The following is a 23403-nucleotide window of genomic DNA, read 5'->3' as shown; positions in this document are numbered from 1 at the left end:
GGTTATGCAGAATAATCATTATGTGGAAAGGATGTTATATAATCATTTTTTCATGGTTTCATAATAAAACCCCAAGAAGTGTAAAATGACAACAATGATGGCAAAATAAATCATGGTAGCCAGGACAATTTAATCAAATAACATCTGAATAATAGCTAATATGTCTAATATTTCCATTTTACTCTAATTTTCCCTCCATTTAAATATTTGAGAATGAAATAACTTATATAGAAATACTTAAAGCCTGCAGTTGAAAATATTAAAAGCAGGAAGAACTAAAATAATCATTCAAAATTAAAACATCTTTCAGGTGAAAAATTAGTCAAGTTCCAATAGTAAAAATGCCACTATTTTAATCATAGTGGCAGCAATACTAACAGGTCACCTTGAAGATTAGTTTTCAACTGGATATCCTAAAAAATGATAAACGAACACGGTCCCTGTAAAAGCCGTAAAAATTAATATAGTTCTAAGAAGAATTTGCAACTTCTCTATCCTACTGAATTCAACTACTCTGAATTTCAACAATAAATGATCAGGGATCAGGGGTATTTGAGTCATCTGGCGTTTAGTAATTCTTATTTCTAATTTCTAGGAATTAAGATTTGTATAACAGTGGCTAAGCAATATTATTAAAGGCAGTATGGCTTTGGCAATCTCACTTTTCTTTGCCAATCTTTCTAGAGTGTTATTCAATCGAACCTTCTGAGATAATGGACACGTGCTATTCTGCACTGTCTAATACAGCCGCCACTAGCCACATGTGCTCCTGAGCACTTGAAATGTGGCTAATGCAAATGAGGAACTGAATTTCAAATGGTATTTTATTTAATTTAAATTTTAATAGCCACCTGAAGCCAAAGGCTACTGTATTAGACAACACAGCTCTACGTATTAATTTAAATGGGTATTGTCAGTTTTTCTCTCTTATTGGGCTCAGCATAATCTTTCTTTTATTTACAACTATGTGAGTACTTATCTATCCAACCAACTAGAATATGGACTTCTGAAGAACATGGACTTGGTCACATGGCTTTATCATTTCCATATCCATATCCAATGGAGACTAAGATTTGTTCTTTACAGTGTACCACATTTTTTACTTGAATGCTATTTTCTATTTCCATTTCCTTAATTCCATGGGTTATTTTACTTCTATAGGCATATATTTTGATTCTTTATGATTCTTTTTATATTTCCTATACTGTGAATGAATGTTGAAAGGTTTTTTTTGTAAGACATTATTTGTAATTTTCTGTGTAGTCCCTTGAATATTGCATCCTCTATATCCAAATTTTACTGTCATGTTTTAGCATGAAAATTTAGCAGAGTAATTTACTCACACATATTTCTGAGCTAAAAAGACTCCATACAAAAATAGTATTAGTATACATACCTGCAAAAGATATACATTTCTCGTATCCTCAGGATTTACCAGTATGATATAAAAATCTAATTTTGAGTTTCACTCAGCTTTCACTTAAAATGATCTGGTTTTGCTGCCATACAATTATTATTATTATCATTGTTACTGCTATTAAAGAATTTGGTTCACTCAAACTATGGATTTATCAATCTTTTGATCTGCTCTATTCCTAAAATCTTAAAAATAAATAATTGCATTTAAAGTTATAATTATGTACATTCTTATGAAGATGAATACTTCACTTAGTTTCATTTTTTGTCCTTATTTGCTATCTATTCTAGAATTTATACTCTTACTCTCCCTTTGCATACTAGGAAATATTTTTGGGTGGAGGGTGAGGTGTGGAGGTTTGGGATGAAGAAAACAGTTGAATCAGGCTAGTTTGCTAAACAATGGTAAATATTTCAAGAAAATGTTGATTAAATTTCCCTTCTAATTTAGGGAGAAAGGAAGGAAAGTTAGCTCCTGATGGCTTGTTCCTAACAACGCCAAGCCTGCACATCCAGCTGTCTGCATGTCTCTAACCTGGGCGACTGTATGTGGTCAGGTTGCTGTCGCTGTTTCCATTGCCTGCGGTGCAGCAGTTGATGGAGCAGTCATTGTGGTTGTTCCCAGTGTTAGGCCACGTGTCTGCCAGCCAGGGCTGCGTGGCAGGTTCACTGATGTTGAGAAGTCCTGGCCTAAAGAAAAAAAAAATATATGTAAAAGTAAATGTTATATAAGGAGCAAATAATATTTCCTCTCTAGAAATCCAACAAATTCTTCATCTCATCATTTTCACAAATAATTTGGTCAACTATGCTGAATGAAACTATAATTCCTTTCATTTTACAGGCAAGGCAACTGTAATGTTAATGTTCTGGGACATGCCTCGGTATTTATAACCATTACATTGTAAACTGGCAGAGACTTAAAGTATCGTATCATTTGTAAGGCTCTACTCTGCTTTCAGTCACAGTGACTAAAAATCAAACATGGAATCTAAAAAACAGATACATATATTTTTCAGTGTTTTAGTAGCTTAAAGAATAAGCTAGCTAAGACAGTTTGCATTTCTTAATTTTTGACCCATTTAAAAATTATGGTTCTTCTCACAAATTCGTTAAAAAAAAATGGAACAAGCTCCTTTATGTAGATAATGGATCCTTCACTAAGCACATATGCATATTTTCCTTCAAAACCATGTTTCAGAGATAGTGAGTTGGGGCTCTGTGACATTTTGCAGAGAGCCTCATCAGTGTTTCAGAGCACAGTTCTGTAAGCTTGTCAACATTTTCTGATGGTGACAATGTAAAATGCCATGAATCCCTAAGTAAACAAAGGAAAGCGACTGAATTAAATCTGGTAAAACAAAGATGTCCACTATAAGAAATGTCAGCATTCATGTTTTGGGGGGCACAAAAGATGATCTTCTTTCACTGTGCACTGAGAGTGCAAAGTACATCAGCAGTTATAAACGCGAGTCCTGGACCGTCAGTGCCAGAAACGCAGCCAGAACCCAGGAGTGGCAATCCTGGCGTCCTTCTCCAACACTGACTCTGTTTGATGATTCAGCAGAAGAGGTGAGGATGCATGATACACTGTCAGGTCCACAATAAACAGACTGGCACCACAGATTCTGCCAAGACTATCTTCATGGTTCCATTTTCTTTGTTAAAGTGCAATAACCATGCTTCTCATTTTCCTGGGAAGCAAGAACATTGCACTCTCCATGGTCCCTATTCTGACACACAGAGAGTCAACCGAGGAAACTTACCATGCAAATAATGGTTATTTGAGAAATAATTCACTTCAAGTGAAGAATATGGATTTATAATTATGTATCTGCATACAAATATGTATATATATATCTGTAATAAAAATAAATATTTACCCTTTTGTTTACAATGTGTGAGGTATTGTTCTGAGTCCTTTACATGTATTAATTCACTTAATCCTTATGACAATTCTACAAAGCAGTTATTATTATTATCCAAATTTTACGTAAGAGGAAACAGAAGCCTGAGAGAGGTTAAGAAACTTGTGCCTGGTTACACGAAGTGTGTGAGTGGCAGATTTGGGCTTCAACCCCAAGTAGCCCAGCTCTAGAATCTACACTTTAATTCAGGATGCTATAAACACATATACTGGAGGGCACTGAAATTTCCTAAAACCCTCATTCTTAACAAAAGGAAGACTGGGGAAATATCTGAAGTCTTAAAATTCAGAATAATGCTTTTATAACTGAACAAATTTACTATAAAAATTGCTGATAAAAATATGCTTTGAAAAGCAATGTTGCTGAACTGTTGAAATTTAAAACATTTAAATGCAAGCTGTATCACAGATATCCAGAGCCTTTGAAATAGATGTTGCTTAAGAAATTCTGCATTTAGTAATCTTTAGCTTTTCTTATTTTCTCTTGAACTGAAACCAAGTGTGTTATCACTACAGAAGTTATTAAAAGTCAATCTCCATATGTGACACTGTAGAAATATTATGGGATGTTGGAAGTACGGGTCAAGCGGAAATTTTCCACAGCCTGACTTACATGTTTCAAAAGTAACAGACAATATTTTCATGCTACTGTGATTCCCCCCAAAAAAACACTTTTAAAGTGAACGTTTTGATATCATCAGAGACTGAAAGAACTTTTCAGATTCGTAGGAGGTAGGACTAACAGTCCCATCCTAGCTTTCGGTTCAGACCTGTGTTTGGAGTGCTAATTATTTAGGGATGAAGGTGAATCATGATTAGTGGCCCAGAATGCATCTTAAAGTGCCAAGTGTGTATTTCAGAAACTCTAAGGAAGTCAAGGTCCTATGTAGCAACTCTGATAAGGGTGTTAGCGCAAGCTATCTTTATGCATTTAAGATGATCCAGTGTTTCTGAGACAGACTTAGTTGCCCAAAAATAAGAAATGAAGCAGAAGCAAAACACAGTGCTGGTTATAATGATTAATATGTGTCAAAACATTATATAATGTTACCACATTTTACATATATATATAAAAATAGAATCACATTATACATATATATATATCTCTCCATATATTAGTTGTTACATTTTCATGCTAATATATCTATCTGAGTTTTGCCTGTTTCTTCCTTGTCTTCAAAAAGGCACTATCAGGGAAAGGAAGACACTAGGGCTCGCAAAAACCGTATTTATCTTTCAGTTCATATTAAGGGAACAGTTCTGTGTCACAAAGGAAAAAAGGACAAACACACTTAAATAATTACGTGGCAATTACCTTCCATTCCTCTGCTCCTACTCCAGATACTCCAATCACTCACTCCAAGAAAAAACAGACAAAAACAAAAAACCCGAAACAACAAAATAATGCCCCAAACCTATCTGAACTTCTAAGCCATGAAATAAAATACCAGAGGGACCCCGGGCTGGGGAAAATGCTCAAGGGGCTTGGCAGTACAGGTTGCCCATGGGCTGTCTCTTCTTTCCACTGATAGCGTGAGAGAGTTCTGAAGCCCAGGAAGAAGCGAGGGACAGATCCGAGAGTGGTCAGTCCTTTAGAGAGCGGCAGGGTTTGAGCTCTGTTTCTTCTTCACCTCCCACGGCCAGGAAATGTGCTCTTGGCATCCTCCACCCGGTCAGCCTGCCTTTCCTACTGCTCTCTTCAGGCTTTCTCTGCTGTTTCCTTGTTTATGCTATTGTTTGGATTTTAATTAGGTTTTTGTTTGTTTATTTTTGTTTGTTTTGTTTGGGTTTTTTGGGAAGATGTGATGCGGATATGTGAGGTACGGGAAACAAACAAATAGAAACAGCTATTTAATATTTCCATGACCCTTCTCTGCATTACACTGCAAGTCCTCTGTCCTTTTCCAGTTGAGAAGAGGGCTCTTTGCTTACTGCAACCATCCTTTTCTCTTTAGCTAAATTCACAATTTTGAGAACCAGAAGAGCTCTCACACTCAACCTTCCCCTTTATTAGAGGAAAATGTCCAGAACCCAAAATTTTCTTCAAAGTCATCAAGGATTGAACTCAAGTCTTGTGGCATTCATTTCTTTAATAACTTGCTCATCCTTTCCTTTCTTAGATACTTTTTGGTGATATCTTTCAAAGGTCAATAATTCATGTGTTGAATTTATGGATATAATCTAATAAACTACATTTATTGCACTACAAAAATTCATGTGTTTAATTATTGATTAGTAAATCACATAACCTCCACATGCCAGGCTCTCACATTCTATTGTGAGAGACAATCATTTAGGCCAGGAGTTGGTATAACTATTTCTATAAAGGATCAGAGGGTAACCATTTTAGGCTTTGCAGGACAAATTTTTTGCTACAACTATTCAACTCTGCCATTGTAGTGGGAAAGCAGTCATAGACAACATACAAACAAATGAGTCTGCCTGTATTTTAATAAATCTATTTACAAAAACAGGTGGCAGACCAGATTTGGCCCAAGAGCCATAATTTGCTGACCCTTGATATAAACAAAAGATAACTGCATTACCTCATATTAGATGCTCATCTGCGGTATTCATATAGCACAAAGAGTTCACGGAGGACACAGCAGGTGAACCACAACACACTAACAAGGGGAGGGGCACACATTTCAGGTGGTGTAATAAGGACATAGAAGAGAGGGAGGGTATAGCTCAGTGGTAGATTGTGTGTTTAGCATGCACAAAGTCCTGGGTTCAATCCCCAGTACCTCCACCAAAAAAATAAAATAAAATAAAAATTAATTTAAAAATACATGAAGAAACCTAATTCCCCTCGTCCCCAGAAAACCAAAAAACAACAACAAAAAAATAAGGACATAACAGAGAATGCAATACTGGTGAATAGCAGGTGGATCTGACACAGTGGATTGTACGGTGTGGCACACAGAGGCATGAAGTGAGCTTGCCAAACCCTAGAGGTTATTGGCTTTACAAAGTGCTCTGCCCACTTTGGACCTAATCTTTTAAACATGGTGGGTTCCACTGAAAAATGAGATCTTCAGCAGCTCAAAGACATGATCAACATGCATTTCAAAATTTCATTCTGGCTCCAATGGGCAAAAGAAGTTAACAGGAAGTAGCGCTAGTGAAGTAGCGCTAATGAAGCTCCCTGGAGCTTTTGTGACAGATAAGGCAAGGGAGAAAAAGAGCTTTCAGTGAAACAATGAAGTGATAGTGAAGGGAGTGAAAGGTAGGATCAACAAAATGCAATAATGGATGCAGGAAAGAGGATGACTTGAACATTTTGACTTGGGTGTCATTAACCAAACGGGGTGGGAGGTCCAGTGAGGACTCACAGTCTGAGATGCCTGAGAGAATCCAGTGTTTAAAGATGACATTCGAAGCACATGCTTAGCATGCACAAGACCCTGGATTCAATCCCTAGTACCTCCATTAAATAAGTAAATAAACCTAATTACTCCCCCCCCCCAAAATATTTTTAAAAAAAGAAAAAAAAAGGGATGACATTGGAGAAGAGAGGACAGGAGTCTGGCCCATTCTCAGCACATGGGTCACAGAACGTACACACCACACACACACACACATTCACACTCACAAACGGCTAGGAAACGAGACCTGTTCCCAATGCATTCCTGACCTCTTATCCTGTCCTATTTTTTTCCAAAGCACTCATCAACTGCTGAAATAACAGTGTTGTCTTTTTTTTTTTAAAAATGCTTATTATTTATCTTCTATCTCCCCCACGAAATGTAAGGTTCACAGGATAGGAACTTTTATTGCCTTTGCTCACTGATGCATCCCAAGCAGCTAGAACAGTGCCTGTCACATTGTAGGTATTCAAAAAATATGTTTGATGAATAAATAAATTTAAAATTCTGTATGTAACTGTCATTTTGAGCACCGACTCCAAGATCTTTACTTAACTGTTGCCTCTGTCAAATTCCAGCATCTTTTATCATTTGGTTTGGTAAAAAGATCACTTCTATTAGATATTTAAAATAAATCTGTTTCACCGTTACATTTAAAAGGTTAATTCTGGATGACGATAAAGTGAGCCAAATGGACAGATAGTTCAGGAACTCTGTAATTTTTCAGTCCTGCTGAAGAAGCTGGCATTTGGAACCTCGAGATCCCTACCATCATTTCTTCCTTCATAACTTGGTCTATCTAGGTTGTAAATTCCTTTAGAGCAGGAACCAGACTTCTATTTTACACGTGTGTGCGTGTGTGTGAGTAAGACTGCCCCGGCACAGCGGCTGGGACAGAACACACAGAGGTGCTCAGCAGCATTTCCTATGCTCTGATTAATGAGAAAGCCGAAGTCTACAGTCATGAATATACACATGGAGAGAGTTGGCTGTATCATCAGGCCCTCCAGATTTATCCACGAGAATGTTCTTACACCAGGGGCTGTTTCACGAGTGTCTAGGCTGTGATTTAGATGGAATTTCCCTGGATGCAAAAACATGCCCTGGTTTAATTCCTGAATCAAGTGGATTTATTCCTCATGAAGACCTCCTTAGCTTTGGGGTGTTTCCGTGGCTGGCTTTGTTTCACAGGAAGCTAGCAGCAGTATCCAGGAAAGAAAAGATCAGTGCTTCGTGTCTAATTTGTGCAGCATTTGCTAAAGGTGGTCAACGTATTTTTTCACCACTCTTTGTCATGTACCAGATTCATTCATTTTATCATCAGATGGCATGTTCTTCAGATTCAGGAATAATATCTTACTTATTTTTATCTTTTCCAGTAGCAACCACATTATCTAACTGTACAAAGCAGGGCACTCGGTAAGTTAACTGAATTTGAATTACAAAATGGTTTTGTTGAAAGATTTTTTTTTCTTACACTTTAAGCGAGAAGTTGCTGTTTTTGAAAAGAAAACATTATCTTATCGTAGAAAATCCTGAAGCTTGGTTCATGTAACTTACACCTTCTTTCAGCCCCTTCCAGCTGCCTGTCACATCCATTTGTGATTTCTCTGTGAATATATTAAAGTTCACTGAATGATAATTACTAAAAAAAATCATAAATGTAGGATTGAGGTTCATTTTAATTAGCAAAAAACACCCTCCGTGTTAATAAGCTACCTAGATTCTCCTTTTATTTCACCGTATTTCTCTGCAAATGGAGAGCTGAGTTATGTTGTGTTCATAACAAGAACAAACAAACATAACCTGTAACTTATGAGCCAGTGCTGTGTTCAGCAGGTTTCCAAATGAACACTTTTTCTTTCTATCTGTTAACTAGCTGTATTTCTTAATCTTCATAAATGCCATCGCTTAATTACTTTAACTCCTTTTAATCATCTGCTAAATCAGCAAGTCTGTCTTCTCTGGTGAAAGTGCTCCCTCTGGTGTTCACTGACTGAGATGCAACAGCTCCCAACTCCAGTCAGTAATGGGCATTTGTGTGTCAACAAATTTGATTCTACAGCACAGCAGAATGGAACTTTTCTAAAAGACTGAGGCTCCCGAAGCCCTCTCACTCTCTTGACTTTTTCCACAGAGTCTTGAGTAATTCATTCCGTCTCGGTAAGACTTCTGTAGGCCAGAACCCACGTGAAACAAACTCCACCTTTAGGTTAAACTTTTTCAGCAAACAAAGTGATGTCGTAGAGGAAGACAAGAAGAAATATCTGGAATTCCCCTTAGAATCTATAAAACAAGCAAGATAATTACCTCCCTCCACTGCTCACAGCTTCGCCTCCTCTCTGATACGTTACTAGAATGTTACAGAAAAAGAAAAAGGATGAGTTAATAATGTTTGTGTTTATGTATCAAAAGCTATGACATTCATAAGCATATTTTTCAAATGGGATGTCTTCTCCCTTTCTACTGAGAAACATTGCAAAAATCATCACAGGAAGTAGCAGATTTCTGATTCAACTAGTATTTTTTTTAAGACGGTATGGATTTAAACGTATTTTTCTTATTTTCTTAATGTGCCAACAAGGTTGAGAATTAAGCAAAAGCAGACTTCAGTATACTTGTATTAAATATAACAATTACACATTTGTACATTCATATTCTCATAGATTTCCATTTTGATTTTATTATTAGATCATGTAATTTCATGATATTATATAAGAGGAATCTTAAATTAGGGGAACAAAACCCTGCCAGACCATTTTCCCACAAGTATGAGTACCAGTAAGAAAAAGATAAATGTTAAAATAAACCTTCTCTCTCTCCACACACTAAGATGTAAGCTAAGTTGTGATTATTAATTAATGTGACCTATTTTTTTACTGTGGCTCGTGAAAACCCTTCTCATTGTATTTTCATCAGACATGGTGAAAATATATTTTGTATGTATACATGGTGAAAATATATTACAATGCTCTTGAGAGCATTCTCAGCTTAATAAATGATGGGCATAAAAATTTAGCCATAACAAAAAAAATGATTTGCATGTAGTTAGGCAAGGGATTAAGAATATTAGCTTTTCTGTAAATACAGACACATTTTCTAAGAAGAAATACATTTCTAAAAGCTGCCAAACTCTGCTACTTAGAAGAACTCCAAACTGGGAGTCTGCTAAGGAGAGATAACTGCTTCCAGTGATTATAACAACTGGATTAAAACCGAGGAGGCAAGGCTACAGGTACATATTTTGCTAAAGGCAATGGGAAAGAAGAGGACCCACTTTGAAAGGAACTGAATAGAACAGAACATTAGGATTCGGACTTTGGGAAAATGAAGTTTTATTTTCAAGTGGGCTGGATCGTTTGATTCCCTTTAAGAATGCTGATTCTGGGGACAGAGAATTGCAAGGGAGAAAAATTTTTGTTGGAAAAACCTGAAAGCTTAAGTTCAGGGAAAAAAAATGCACTGCCAAGTCTGAAATAATCAGTACGATCATTAGCATGTTAAATCATGCTGAGGGTAGAAACAGTGTGTCTATCTAATGGAACACATGCAGACAAGGCTCAGATGCAATGTGGAGTCATGAATAGATGACTGCATTGTGGGGGTGACAAGCAACACCAGCCATTTCTACCTCGAGTGCATGCCTGGCGTGAGTAAATGAAGCACTGTCTTCCCTTTTGAGTCCTTTCCCCCAACTTACGGCAGAAAATGAAATAAAAACAGAACCACGATAGTATAACACATGCCAAACTAACAAAGGGAAGGAGGAGGGTAAGCGCAAATATATACCTGTTGGTGTGAAGGTAAAAGACGGGACTGAAAAATCAAAACAAAATATAAACCAGTTATTAAGCTGAAGAGAGAAAGGGAACATATCACATTAGTATAAATCAAGCAGACAGCTGAACATAAAACAAATGTAAATAACTAAGCCAGTAGTTCTGACACTCTTGATATATGAATAAAACCAAACTGGAGGTTAAAAAAGAAGCTTGTCTCTGCGGGCACCACTCTGAAGTGTCTGACGTTCTGGGACAGGGCGGGGTGTGTGAGACTGCGCCGGGCTAGCCTGCGTATGACCCCTGCATTCACTAACAGAGATCCAGCTCATGGCTTTAGTCAATGTCTGGTGCAATTTAGTCCTGTTTAGTGCAAACAGGAATCCTCTACTGTTAATCATTTCCAAACACGGGATAATGGGTTCTTAAAGAAGAATTATCAGGGTCTCGCCTGAACCTTATCTAGAAATCTGGAAGTAAATGCTTATTAAAGAGGACTAATAGGAACACTTTAGTATACATCATTAAGAGGGGGAGTGGGAGACAGAGAAGAGGGAGGAGAGAGAGAGACATAAAGGAAGAGAAAGAAAGAAAGGAAGGAAAGAAAGAAAGAACTGGAACAAAGAAAAGCATAAAATTGAACTGTTTCACTGCCAAGAAATGCCTGACACCTTATTACACAAACAGTGTAATGCTACATGTCTATCATCATAGACATTGTGAATGGACAGGAAAAACGGGCAGTTTTAAAGTTTAATTTCTCCATTATAGTTTACATTTAGAAGCTTTCTAGAAGCTAAGCGTTTTTTTTTTTTTTTTTAAATACCATACCAGAGGCTAAACAATAGAACAATAATGCCCCTCTGAAAACCTTCACTCTCTGCGGTTATAAATCTTAATCTAATCAATAATGCCTGAAATGGAACTGCAGACCTCAAAAGTTGCAGCCTTGCCTCCCCCCCTTTTCCTATCCTCTTCCATTCCCAGGTGTTGGATAACACCAGAGCTCTTTCCATGTCACTTCATAAAGGGAGGAGGCTGACTTTTTTTTTTCTAAACTCTTCACATTAATTTAAAGTAAACATGACCCTGGGAAAGAAAGCAAGGAAATCTACATTACTCTCTTGAAGACAAAAATGTGCTTTTAAGAAACACTTAATAGACACAAACTAGAATCCTGACTACTTTTTGTGGATCAAAAAGCTGCCAAAAATGTATTTTCCACTACACATTTGAACGTCTCCAAGAAATTTATTTTAGGATTAGAGCACTGAGGTTGCAAACTAGAACGCTGTAGCATCCTTTACAACTGTCACTTCTTACCCAACCATTTTATCTCTCAGCGTACTAGGAAGAACAAAAACCAACCCCTCAGTGCTGGGGATCCAGTTTATACACTGGGCTTCGTCTGCTGCACAGCACTCTCTGTCTTAAGAATTCTATTGTGTTTTCCTTCAGTCATGTCTTTTCAGAGAGTCAATGTAATTTAGCTACAATCAAATATTCAGAGCCATAGTAACAAGTCCTCATAAAAAAATAAAGAAAGATACATTGGAAAGTAAAGCAATTCAAGCAAGAATGGAGTGCCTGCACACTAATTTACAATTACAAGGACACAGGGGAAAAAAATGAAAGGTCCTTGTCAGTACTTCTAGCCAACTGCTAACCCCAGTTTAAGGAATTGCAGAAGAGATGAAAAGAGATCAGTCTAAATGCAATTTTTTTTACAGCTCATACACCAAAGGGTAACTTAATTCTCAAAGCTTCCAATAATAAAATAAACTCCTTTTTTTCCAGTGGTGCTGGTGCACTATGTGGATGTACATAGTGCATACATGGACTGGGGTACTGCGTGTCTAGGAGAGGGCAAACCTACAGATAAATGAAGTGGGGAAGTGTTAAAAATGCTCACTACTACCCAAAGTCACACTCGGGCTTGATGACTTATAAGTCAATAGGCTCTTTCACATCTATCTCTTTAAACTATTCCAAATCCTTTTTTCTTAGAATTACTGGCATTGTTTGGGGGCATTGACAATTTAAGATTTCAGGATGCATTTTAGAAAATTGCATAGAAACAGAATTTTGAAAAAGTGTTGACAAGGTAAAGTGAGGAAAGTGGAATCAAATGCTCACCAATTACATTTGTAATTATGTTCTGTGATTTCTGCTTCAACACAAGATAGTTAAAAGGACAATGACATTAGTTTCATAGGTTTTGCAGAAAAAGCACATAGGCATTTGCCAGCATGCTTAAAGTACATTAGTAAAAGAAAAATATTCCAAGAGGGAAGAGGGTTTCATGTCATATATTTAGATTTCAAGACAACATAGAGCATTAAATTGTTACAACTACACAGCTATCATGCTTCACTGCAATAAAAAAATGACAGTATTCCTGGAGAATTCGAGACTCTACAGCTAGATGTTAATTAATCACTTTTCTTCATTCAAAACACAGCCCCCCACAGCCCGCTGCTGCCAGCTCCATAGCACACAGACACCCACAAACCCCCTCTCAGCATTGTTTTTCAGTCAAAGGTTTTACATAGTAACACATGTGTCTGACTTTGTTCTATATTGTGTATGTAATTAGCACCAGCTTTCTTCTCAGTAACCTCCCAGCCCTCATTTTCCATTTCAAATGCAGGGACAGGGATACTGACATTTTGCTTCATCCTTAGATAGAAAAAAACTTATCTAAAAAAACACATTTAAGAATGATAACGTTAAGGGAAATGTGTGCAAGAAGAGATTGTTGGGGAGTTACAGGCAGGAGGCACAGTCATGTATTTTTATAATGTGGGTCATGACTTTGTGTTGACTCTTTCTTGCCAAGACCCCTTATGACCAAGAGCACAAAGATTTTAGACTGCTGTCCTGGACTGTTTTACAAGTGCAGAGGGACATTCAATAGAACTTTTTTCATTGAGAAAAGTTCCAGCTAGCACTAACAAATTCCAACTTGTCCATATCAAATCAGATCAGAGACATGACTTGGCCAAGCCACGTAGGAAATGTTCACTTAGGAAATATGTAGACAATTTTTTTAAAGGGTGGTGATGGCGGGAGTGGGAACATGTTTACTGATCATCCTCTTTAAGTTTGCTTTACAGCAAAACAAAAGTGTTGTCTTAGGCTTAAGTATAGAACTAGGGTGAATGTATAATTTGTCATCCAAAACCAGGACAATTTTGAGGGCAAAAGGTGCACTGTAAATAATTTAGTTGGATTCAAGAACTAAATTGGGACTGTGGCCTGGAAACTGGGACTTAAAATCACCCTGCCTACAGCCCAGATCTCATGCCCAGAGTTGATGAATATATTTGAGGAGGAAAGGGTGGGAGGATTATCTGTCTGACAGTGTTAATAATCTCATTAGCGAATAAAAAAATAAAAGCCACAAATCTACAGATTTTGAGAACATGTGGCAAAGGTGTCTGCAAAATCCTTAGCATATTCAGATCATCCATAAAATTGTAAATAATTTGCAGCCAAATAAACTTTCTCTTCTATACTGTAAACACATTTTTAACAAAATCGCCATCACTAGTTAACAGAATATACATATTCAATTCAGCTTCAAATATAACAAAAAAGTATTAAACTTCCTCTCTCTGCAAACTGAATATTATTCAGCAATCCACTTCATATTTTATAAATAATCAGAAGTAGTCATAAATATAATTATTTATGAATAATCTCTCTAGCTTCACAAAGGGCAACAAAGCCCCCTTTAAAGTTGTATGACAGTCCAAAGCTTGGACCTATAATTCCTGTGACAAGGAGATTAAAAATTTTCCTCCAAATTATAAAGCAATAAAGTAATTCCCTAAGAGAGCAAGGGAATGGTGTCACAACCAAGTGCAGACCTACCTTGGTGAAATATGTTTTAAAGGAACTGGGCCTGAAACTGATAACCCTATTTGTAGTAGCGCTACTCAAGAGGAAGTTTATACGTAGATATTACAGTAAAATGAAAACATTTTTGAAAAACATTATATATTAAAGTAATTTAATAGAGGATATGTATAATCATGAACCACAAGAATCACAGATTAAAATAAAGAGTTATGTAAATGCAGTTAAAAAAAAAAAAAAGGAGAGCAAATACCTTTTCTGATACCTGCATAGGTACTGGTCAGCCCATTTCTCTTCTTCCGGTGTCGATAGAGCCAGATGCTGAAGACCATAAGGATGATCCAACAGGCTGCCCCAATGCCTGCGATGAACGCCGGCTGCTTCACCACGTCTGAGATCTGCTGAGCAAGGCTGACTTGGTCCTCAGGTGACACGGGGTTTCCATGAGAATCTGAAAAGCCAGCTTTGGGTTAATTCGGGTTCGAACCTCGATGTGGCGATACACATATCCTTGTATGGTATACATATAATGGCCGTCATTAATTTGTTAAGTTTTGGAGAGTAATTTCTGCTTTTCATTCTGCAACATCCACCATTGTGAATTTAAACAGTTTATGAGACTTTCTGCAAAACTATATTCATTTTATTTATTTTAATTCAAAACAAAGAAAATCTTACAGAATATATATTTTTTATGGAATATATTTTAAAACATGGAAAACACACAATTTCTATTTTTTTTTTAACTCCAGCTTGTTGCTTAGGTTAATCTTCTCAAGACAGTGCTGAGATAAATACAAAATTTCAATTCTAAAACATGAAATACTTGAATACAAGTATACAAATAAGCAGTACTGAAAACTATGTATGAAAAAGATACAAACTTTCTGAGACTTCTATAGGAAACCTCAATTATATGTTCTAAAAAAGGTAAGAAATAAAATTTCATTTCCTCTGTAAGGTAGATATTGAAAAAAATTGTGCATATTTGTGTGTGCCTCCCTTCTCCTGCTCTTGTATATTCTAAGACTCTTAACTGCCTCAGAAACACCTTATTAGACAGTATGTTCAGAAGGATCTTTAAAAATTCAGGATCATTAAAAGTCAATTAAAAATAAGATAATGTTACAATTAAAAGAACTACATGAAAAATCTTTCTTTTAAAATAATAACCATGGCCAGCAATAGATCATTAAGTATGGACAAGAATTATCAAGTGTTATGAATGATCCAAAAGGCCCCTGACTCCTCCTGTTAGCTGTTTTGATTCAAGAATTTAAAATTGATGGAATTTATGGCTATTAAAATTTACTTATTTTACATTTCTGTTTAAACCTACTAAGAGGTTCATTTTCCAAGCCCACCATTTCACCAAGTCACAAAGGGTCGTCTGCAAAGTCTATGAAAGTCTGGATGCCGTTCTTCTATCGTCAAAGCAATATCCTACTTTGCTGGCACTGAGTGCTGCCAACGCTGGGATGCCCAGTGGGCAGAATCCTCATCGGTGTCTGCAGTTTTAATGTCCTTCCCCTACAACATCTGGTCAAACCAGAAAGTGTTTGCCCACTTCATTAGGATGGGTGCTTTCTTACAACTGTGAAATCATTTGAGTCTGAAAATATTCTGCTAACACGGCCTGCTTTAATGTAGAAACATTTCTTCCAGCCAAAAACTCTTTTCTTTCCCCCAGAAAAATAACTGATACAACGCAATATTTATGAATAATACTTCTCAAACAGAAAAATTCCTACAGGTGATTTTTTCGTATTAAATGATACTGCATCCTGACAAGACACTGGCAGGAAAAACAAGCAGCATTCACTGGCTTAGGAAACCAGGACCCCCTTCCACGGAAAAGGGCTGAACTGCTGCTCACATCGTGTATGAGTGTGATTTTTATTTGCTTTTTTCCCTGAACTGAATTCCAGGTTTCATTCTAAGCAGGGTCAAAGCTGAAAAATCTATTTTCACAAGCAGTCGCCGCCACCTGCCTTCCACTGTTTGTTGACTGCAAGTTTTATTTCATGTTCCAGACTCTTTCATCTATGGTTATCCTAAGAGCACTTCATCCTCTGAAAGTCACCAAGCCGACCTATTCTTTATTTCTGATACACCCTTTGTATCTGCTAGGTTTATAGATTTCATGGCTATTTGTGCAAGGTTAAGTTGGGTAGCTTCAGATTTTATGGAGACAGCCAAGAGAGGTTCCATGCAGGCGACCAGATGGACTTAACAGAATAAAGTGTGGTGTGACTAATGAATTAAAACAGCCCCTCTGTATCTCAGTCTTTGTCTCACTGCAGCTGAGGCTATATTCAGATATGGAAAACTGGAACACACTTACAATTTCAAAAAAAAAAAACAAAACCCAGTTTGACCCTTAAATTCCATGATTTAAATCTTAAATAAATAAAATTACACATGGTCCTTTTTCCAATTCATCTTTGAAAACCCAACACTAAAAGTCACATATTATAAAAAATAGGTAAATGACGTGACAGTGCATAGGGAGCTTTTAATTTCAATTTTAATAAGTTAATGCTGACTTTTCACAACTATTTGAGTAGAAAGATCTATGTTTAGACTTCCCCCATACCTTAGATAACACTGTAGCAGATGCATCAAACACTTTTTAAAAATAGTTTTATATATTGCTTAAAATTTTGTCATAAATGTACCAGAAATAAAGCAATTTTTTTTGTTTAAAATTCATGTATTTATAATCATTGTTGAAAAAAGGGCTAAATGTTAAAGATAATCCAAAAATTAAATTCGAGCCCCTGGTTGTGGCTGAGGTAGCAAGCTCTCCACTGAAGGCCTGGATGGTACTCTCACAGCATAGAGTCATGGGGAGGTAGCTCCTTGGCCAGCGACTTGACTTTGCAGTGTTCCCATATTTGTTTGGAATCACAAGACTGAGTTCTGGACAAGCAGTGATGTGCACCATTTCCAGACATGCACCATTTGAACCCTCCCACACATGATGTGTTTCTTTTCTTCCTTTTTGCTGGCCCAGGGTCCCCTTTGGAAGCCCCATGCTTAAAGAAGGAAAGCCTCATCAGCCTGTGACCCTCAGTGTCGATAACCACTGGATTTTAGGCAGACTTTATTGTGTTTCACTACAGAAATTCTGCAAGTGTACCTGTTACAGCAGCTAGCACGGTCTTAACAGTTGCACATCAATGACATTTTCCAAACCGAATGCAAAGTTCATTATGTCTAACAACACAGTTCTATTCAAATTGGAATGCTTCTTAATTTTGTGTTGAAATAACTCCTAGGATATTACCAATATTATCAACATGCAACACTACTATGTGCTTATTTGTGATATATAAAGACTCATTTCTGATTCTTTTTCATAATTTAGCAACTGGCATAAAATATTACTAACACTTAACTTCTGATCTGCAAGGAACAAAGCTGACTATACCTCTCAGTATCTTCTGTAATTTAATTGTCACTTCCTAATATCTGACCCTTTTCTCTTTCCGTTTATAATTTTGATGCTAGTTTTTTGTTGTTTCAGATTTTACTGGTAACCATTTGCTAATCTGAATTTTATGTCCATGCCACTTTGTCTATGGTGAAGTGCAGTAGTAATGAAGGCTTCTGCTAGGTTTTTTGGTTTGTTTTTATTCATCTAACCACTTTTGAAGCACACGTTGTATTTAATTTTCTAAGTAATCAGCATATACCGTATTCTAGTGCTCTTTAATATCTCAACCTATCTTTTGTTACAAAAAGCAATACAATTTTAAATAGATGCAAAAATGGTGGCTATAAATGGCATACTGCTGTAAACTTCCAAAACCTTGTTTAAGTTTTGCATTTAAGTTGTGTTTTTTTAAAAAGTTCAAACCACTGTGAGTTCCACGAAGGCGCAGATTGTGTCTTTCTTGTTCACTGAAATATCCTTGGTGCTCAATTAATAACAGTATTTGTTAAATAGATGAAAAAATTCAATAGGATAAGATTAGGATGACACTGAATACTGACAGTCTTTTGCTTAAAATGTGTGCTTGGATAAATTTAAATCTAGTTGTGATATTAGATAGAATAAAGCTAACACCATCATTTTTGCAGCTCTATTGTCACTTTCCATAGTCTATTAAATGTCCAATGGTGGCTCCACTACCTACAAAATAGAAAAGCAGAACAATGGGGCACAGTGATATGATGGTCAAGCCAGATCTGCACTGACACTCACCTAACTGGATAAACTGTGGCTCACTCTTCACTCCAGACCCGGCCCCCGTGCTGGCTGCCACCTCTACACTGTATCGGATCCCAGGAACCAGTGAGGGAATAACCACAGAAAAGGTGGAACCATCTACTGTCTTGTTTATATGGTATCGAGTTTCATTGCCAAGACACCAAACCTGTGAGAAGAACACAACACATTTTCAGCTGATAAATTATGTAAATTAATATAAAGATCAACATAGTATTGTGGTTTTAGACCTAGACAGAATTCAGACCTATTACGAACCTAATATAGGAAGTTTCAAAAGTCGTTTTCCCCTGGGTCTAGTTGTGCGAAGACTCTTTCAAACCGAGTGTTAGTAGTCCCTTAAAGACCTCTTGGACTTTCTTTCTTACATACTTTTAAAGAATTATATCAGGTAATTCTACAAATGTTTGCTCAAAGACCCTGGTTCCTATCAGTCCTTGTCATCAGTTTTTTTTTTTTTTAATCTAGAAATTATTGCCAGGGGAAAAAAAGGAACTTGCAAAAAAGCTGTATATATCCAGATAAAGAGCAATAGCTTACCTATTATCATTCAGTATTTGCATTCGTACTATGGGCTAGACAGGACACTACCTGACCAGATATCACAAAACAAAAATGAGCAGGTAAGTCTGGGTTTAGTACTTTAATTCAGCAGTTTTCTGGGATAAAATTACTGGTGCTGTCACAATCCCATCAGCATTTATGTCAAAACCAAGAAGCAGTTGATTTAAAAAGAGAGAGCCCTTCTGAATAATCTGAAGTATCTTGACATCAATATGGTTTTTAAAAATAAAACTGAACATAAGGAGTAAGGATCATCTTAAGATTTATTCCACCGATGGTATGTCGAACTATTATCAATGAAAGAAAGTTAGCATTCTGATCTTGCATTTCAATGGTACTATTGCTTAGTCTTTGATAACATATGTGAGATCACGAAGAATAACAATACATATTTGACTTGAAAGAAAATGTTCTAATACAAAAATTATTGTATATCTTGCTAACTTGATGATGATATTTGTGATAAGAGATTATTTTCAGGAAATTAAGATTTCCAAGCGATGTTATCATTCCTGAATTTAAATTTCACTGGAGGAGTATTTAATCATAGAGTGATATTTTGCATGTTGAAAAACTTGGATATGATGCATGACAGTATCTGGACTCAGTTTCTGTAAGAAAATGACCCACGGAGTAGTAAAACATGCTCTATATGCTTTACTATGTCCTCCAGCAAGACGTAGGGTTAGTGTCAAGCAGCCTATTGTCTAAACTGTCACAGAAACGGGATTTAAAATAAATCTAAGACTGCCCAGTGTCACATGGGCAAAAACCTTTAACTTTTTTCCTTTGAAAGTTAGTATTATTTCAATATAATTTCAGTGCATGACACCAATGAATGGTCAGTCTCTATACCAGGATCTGACCATTTGGAAATAAAGAGTCCTTTGTGATTTTTCTTTTTCCCTCAATTACATTACACAGCTGAACCAAAGCCACAAACTGATTTTGTACCAGTCAATGAGGTTGTGAAAGGCATTTTATTATTTTAAATTGACCATGAAGTTAAGTGAAATCCACCCTTTCGCATTTCTTTAAGAGAGAAATGAGTTTTGACTCTTAGGGAAAAAGGCTTACATGACACGATTTTGCTTGAGAGCTGAGACATCTCCTCATTTCATATCCTTAAAATTCTCTATAACAGTTTATTTTTCTGGACTGAACCATAGCATCCTGTCACATTCCAATATTGAAATAATCTTGAAACACATGATAAAGCACTTAAAAGTGTAGAGATTCTTGCCTTTTAATGACTCAACTGTAGGAGAAGATCTAATTTCAAATACCCTAAAATATCCACAGTGCATTTATGGCGGTATTTTAAATACTTTTTAAAAATGTTGTCCTTTTAAATGAAGTGTACGCAAATTAAGAGTTTTTTACTTTGTTTTTAAAAATCATTTTAAAATAAAAAGTTAGACCTAAAATTTAGCTCAGTATATTTGCTTATTGTACAAATTAATTTGGTACTAAAAAGTACACTTATGGCCTTTATTTGGGCCTTAACCAAAAGTACACATCAGAATCACCCGGAAAGATCTACCAAACTATACGTGCAAGGGCCTTGTTAAACTTACTGAATCTGAATCTCTGAGAATGGTGGCTGGGCACCTATATTTGGAAAATGATTCCATAAGTGATTGATGTTAGCATGTAATTGCCTGCAGAAGGTAAACGTGTTCACCTTCTTAGCATCATTTTCATGTCAATAGATATGTATAAATTTTCATATATACAAGATAATCAACCAACTATCATAATATAGCTAGTAACTAGAAAAATAATGAGGACATAAGGCAGTGCCCAGAGAAATACATATTTTGCAGTTAAGTCTTCAGGTACGTAGTGTGTTTGTGTGTTAAAAAAATACACATAAAATCTACTCTCTATTGAGATTTTCCTAATTCAGTCTATCAATTATTAATTTATCATAGCTCATTAAGACTGTGCTATAAAATAAGTTCATTAATAGGATAAATCTCATGTCCCTAAATTAATTTTTGTTTTACTTTGGCATGCTTGAAAATATTTGCTCCAAATGAATCTATGTAAATTCAATGGTGAAGAGTTGATTACTTCACAGGTAAAAAGAATTATTTAGAATCACTGGATTAAATCACTTGACAATAAATCATATGTTTAAACAAATTCATTTAAACATATATAGAAGCTTATAATTGAATTTCCTCTAAGACATGAAATTTTGTTTGGAGATGAAAATAAGGTTTATAAAAATTTTTTTTCAAGCACACTAAAATAATTTTTCCAATGTAGTAAAATTCCAGATATATTAAAAGAAAGAAAGCAAACCATATCTGATATAATTCCATGGGGCAAACTAATTCTGCAAAATGTATTTAAGCTGTTTTCAAGAAAGAAAAAAAGAGATTATTTTATTAGCTTTTACATTTGTTGTTTGTGTTAAATTATATGTACCTATATATTATATATTATTATCAGGTAAATTCTGTCTTTTACATTTTTTTTTCAAATGGCTTAAGAATTATTCCACAATTACTGAAGAGATAGGAAAGTATTTTAAAAATAATTTTACATGCTGCTACGTAGACCAGCAGATGGCGCCAAATATCCATGAACAATTTAACCAAGCTTGCTTTTTTTCCCTTTGTAGGGTGAGAGCAGTGTCCATTCGTACATTACTATACATATATTTACCTTATACTCTTGGACCATTCCATTCTGAGTATCTTCAGGAGGTGGCTGCCAACTCACAAGAATTGCAGTTCCATTTCCATCATTCTTTGATACAGTTACACTTTGGGGTGGGGCACTGGGTGCTATTAAATTATTTTAAAAAATAGATGTATTATGAACACATTAGAGAACAAGCAAGCATTTAATATTTAAAGTCAAGCAAAACATATATAAAATTTATATCAACATATGCATATATTTTCAAGATGTACATCCAAGTCTGAATAATTTCAAACTATGTAAGTTTTTCCTCAATATTGCTAAACTATTGTTACTGTGAATTTTCCATAACCAAAGTTATGCAGATTTTCACCACAAAACATCCCAGGACAATTTCCCTTTCTCCTATCCTCTAACCCAAGTCCCATGTCTCCCTAAAAATGTTCAAAAGTGTAAAGATAAATGTTAATCATTCATGATATCATATTAACTGTATCCTTTAATTTATTGTAATCAAAGTAATAGACATTTTAGGAAAAATTCTGGTTATTTTTAAAGAGTATACTTATGATGTGTAAAATTTACCTTTATGTAAATATTAATTTTTAATTTCCAGTTATAGGGTAGCCAAACATACTGCTTTGTCTAGGGCTGAGGGATTTCCAGGGACATGAGGCATAAAACGCTAACCCCAAAAGGTCCTGGGCAAACCAAGAAATTTCTCACCTTATTTACAAACCATCGTTCAAAATAAAATTTGATAAATGAATGTAAATACTAGCAACTTGAGAATAATTCAGTCTTTATACGTGAACTTTAGTTCTGAATAATTAAATATATCTATGTCATTGAGTAATACGATGTTCATATTTGCATGTTTTTATATAGGCCTCTAATAAAGCAAGTCAAGTACTAGAGAATTTTGTTTTTTAGCAGTTCTGATTAAACAGGTTCTATTAGCAAAATACAATGCTCACCATCAAGACAGTTAATAATTAGTGTCACTATTAACATTGAAATTTTTCAATTAAGTTAATAAAAGCCTAACAAAAGTACTGCAATGCATGGTAATCACAGTTCATTATACTTGCCTTCTTCTAGTGTTTTGGCAAATTTAATTTCACTATCAGCTCCTTGAAATTCATTAAAAAAAGGGCGAGCTTTAATTTCGTAGTTGACTCCTTTTTTGAGATCAGGGATAACCACGCTATTTTTGGTTGGGGTCCTCACTTCAAAAACTAACCACCCCGATTCACCGTGATTAGCTCCAGAAGGGCGATAAAGAATTTTGTATCCTTGAATATATTGAGACTGTTGGTCCACCTATTAAAATGATAAATAAAAATGCAATCATTCATATCTTTTTATTGACTTGTTAGAAAATTATAAGAATGAAATGTGATAAAAATGCAAAAAATTCTACCTGGCTTTATCCCACAGTTTTCTAGTTTATACAAAGTAGAATACTAAAAAAAACTCACAATCTTTTATAATATGTTCACTTTTTAGCTTAGTATATAATATTAGGTATTAATTTCTATGCTTCATGTAAAAATGTGAGGCATCATGGAAGTTCTGTGACAGACATCTAAAGGTAAG

At 35.7% G+C, this 23403-nt stretch overlaps 1 protein-coding gene across 10 annotated transcripts in view; it reads right to left on the bottom strand.

Moving 5' to 3' along the window:
* ROBO1 (roundabout guidance receptor 1) overlaps positions 1-23403 on the bottom strand; it is a 1016936-nt gene that overhangs the window by 37449 nt on the left and 956084 nt on the right. For 6 of the 10 annotated variants that reach the window (XM_031457716.2, XM_064496419.1, XM_064496396.1 and 3 more), the window contains 7 exons: positions 22896-23127; positions 21826-21947; positions 18562-18733; positions 14605-14802; positions 10501-10527; positions 9022-9064; positions 1952-2106 (listed from right to left, as the gene is read on the bottom strand). In XM_031457716.2, coding sequence (XP_031313576.1) covers positions 1952-2106; positions 9022-9064; positions 10501-10527; positions 14605-14802; positions 18562-18733; positions 21826-21947; positions 22896-23127 — 949 coding nt within the window. The remainder of the gene's footprint in view (positions 1-1951; positions 2107-9021; positions 9065-10500; positions 10528-14604; positions 14803-18561; positions 18734-21825; positions 21948-22895; positions 23128-23403) is intronic. The other 4 variants (XM_064496401.1, XM_064496421.1, XM_064496429.1 and 1 more) reach the window with 1 other exon arrangement.

The sequence above is a fragment of the Camelus dromedarius genome, chromosome 2 (genome assembly GCF_036321535.1).
Source record: "Camelus dromedarius isolate mCamDro1 chromosome 2, mCamDro1.pat, whole genome shotgun sequence".
Classification (NCBI taxonomy): Eukaryota; Metazoa; Chordata; class Mammalia; order Artiodactyla; family Camelidae; genus Camelus; species Camelus dromedarius.
This window is presented reverse-complemented; position numbering and strand designations above follow the sequence as displayed.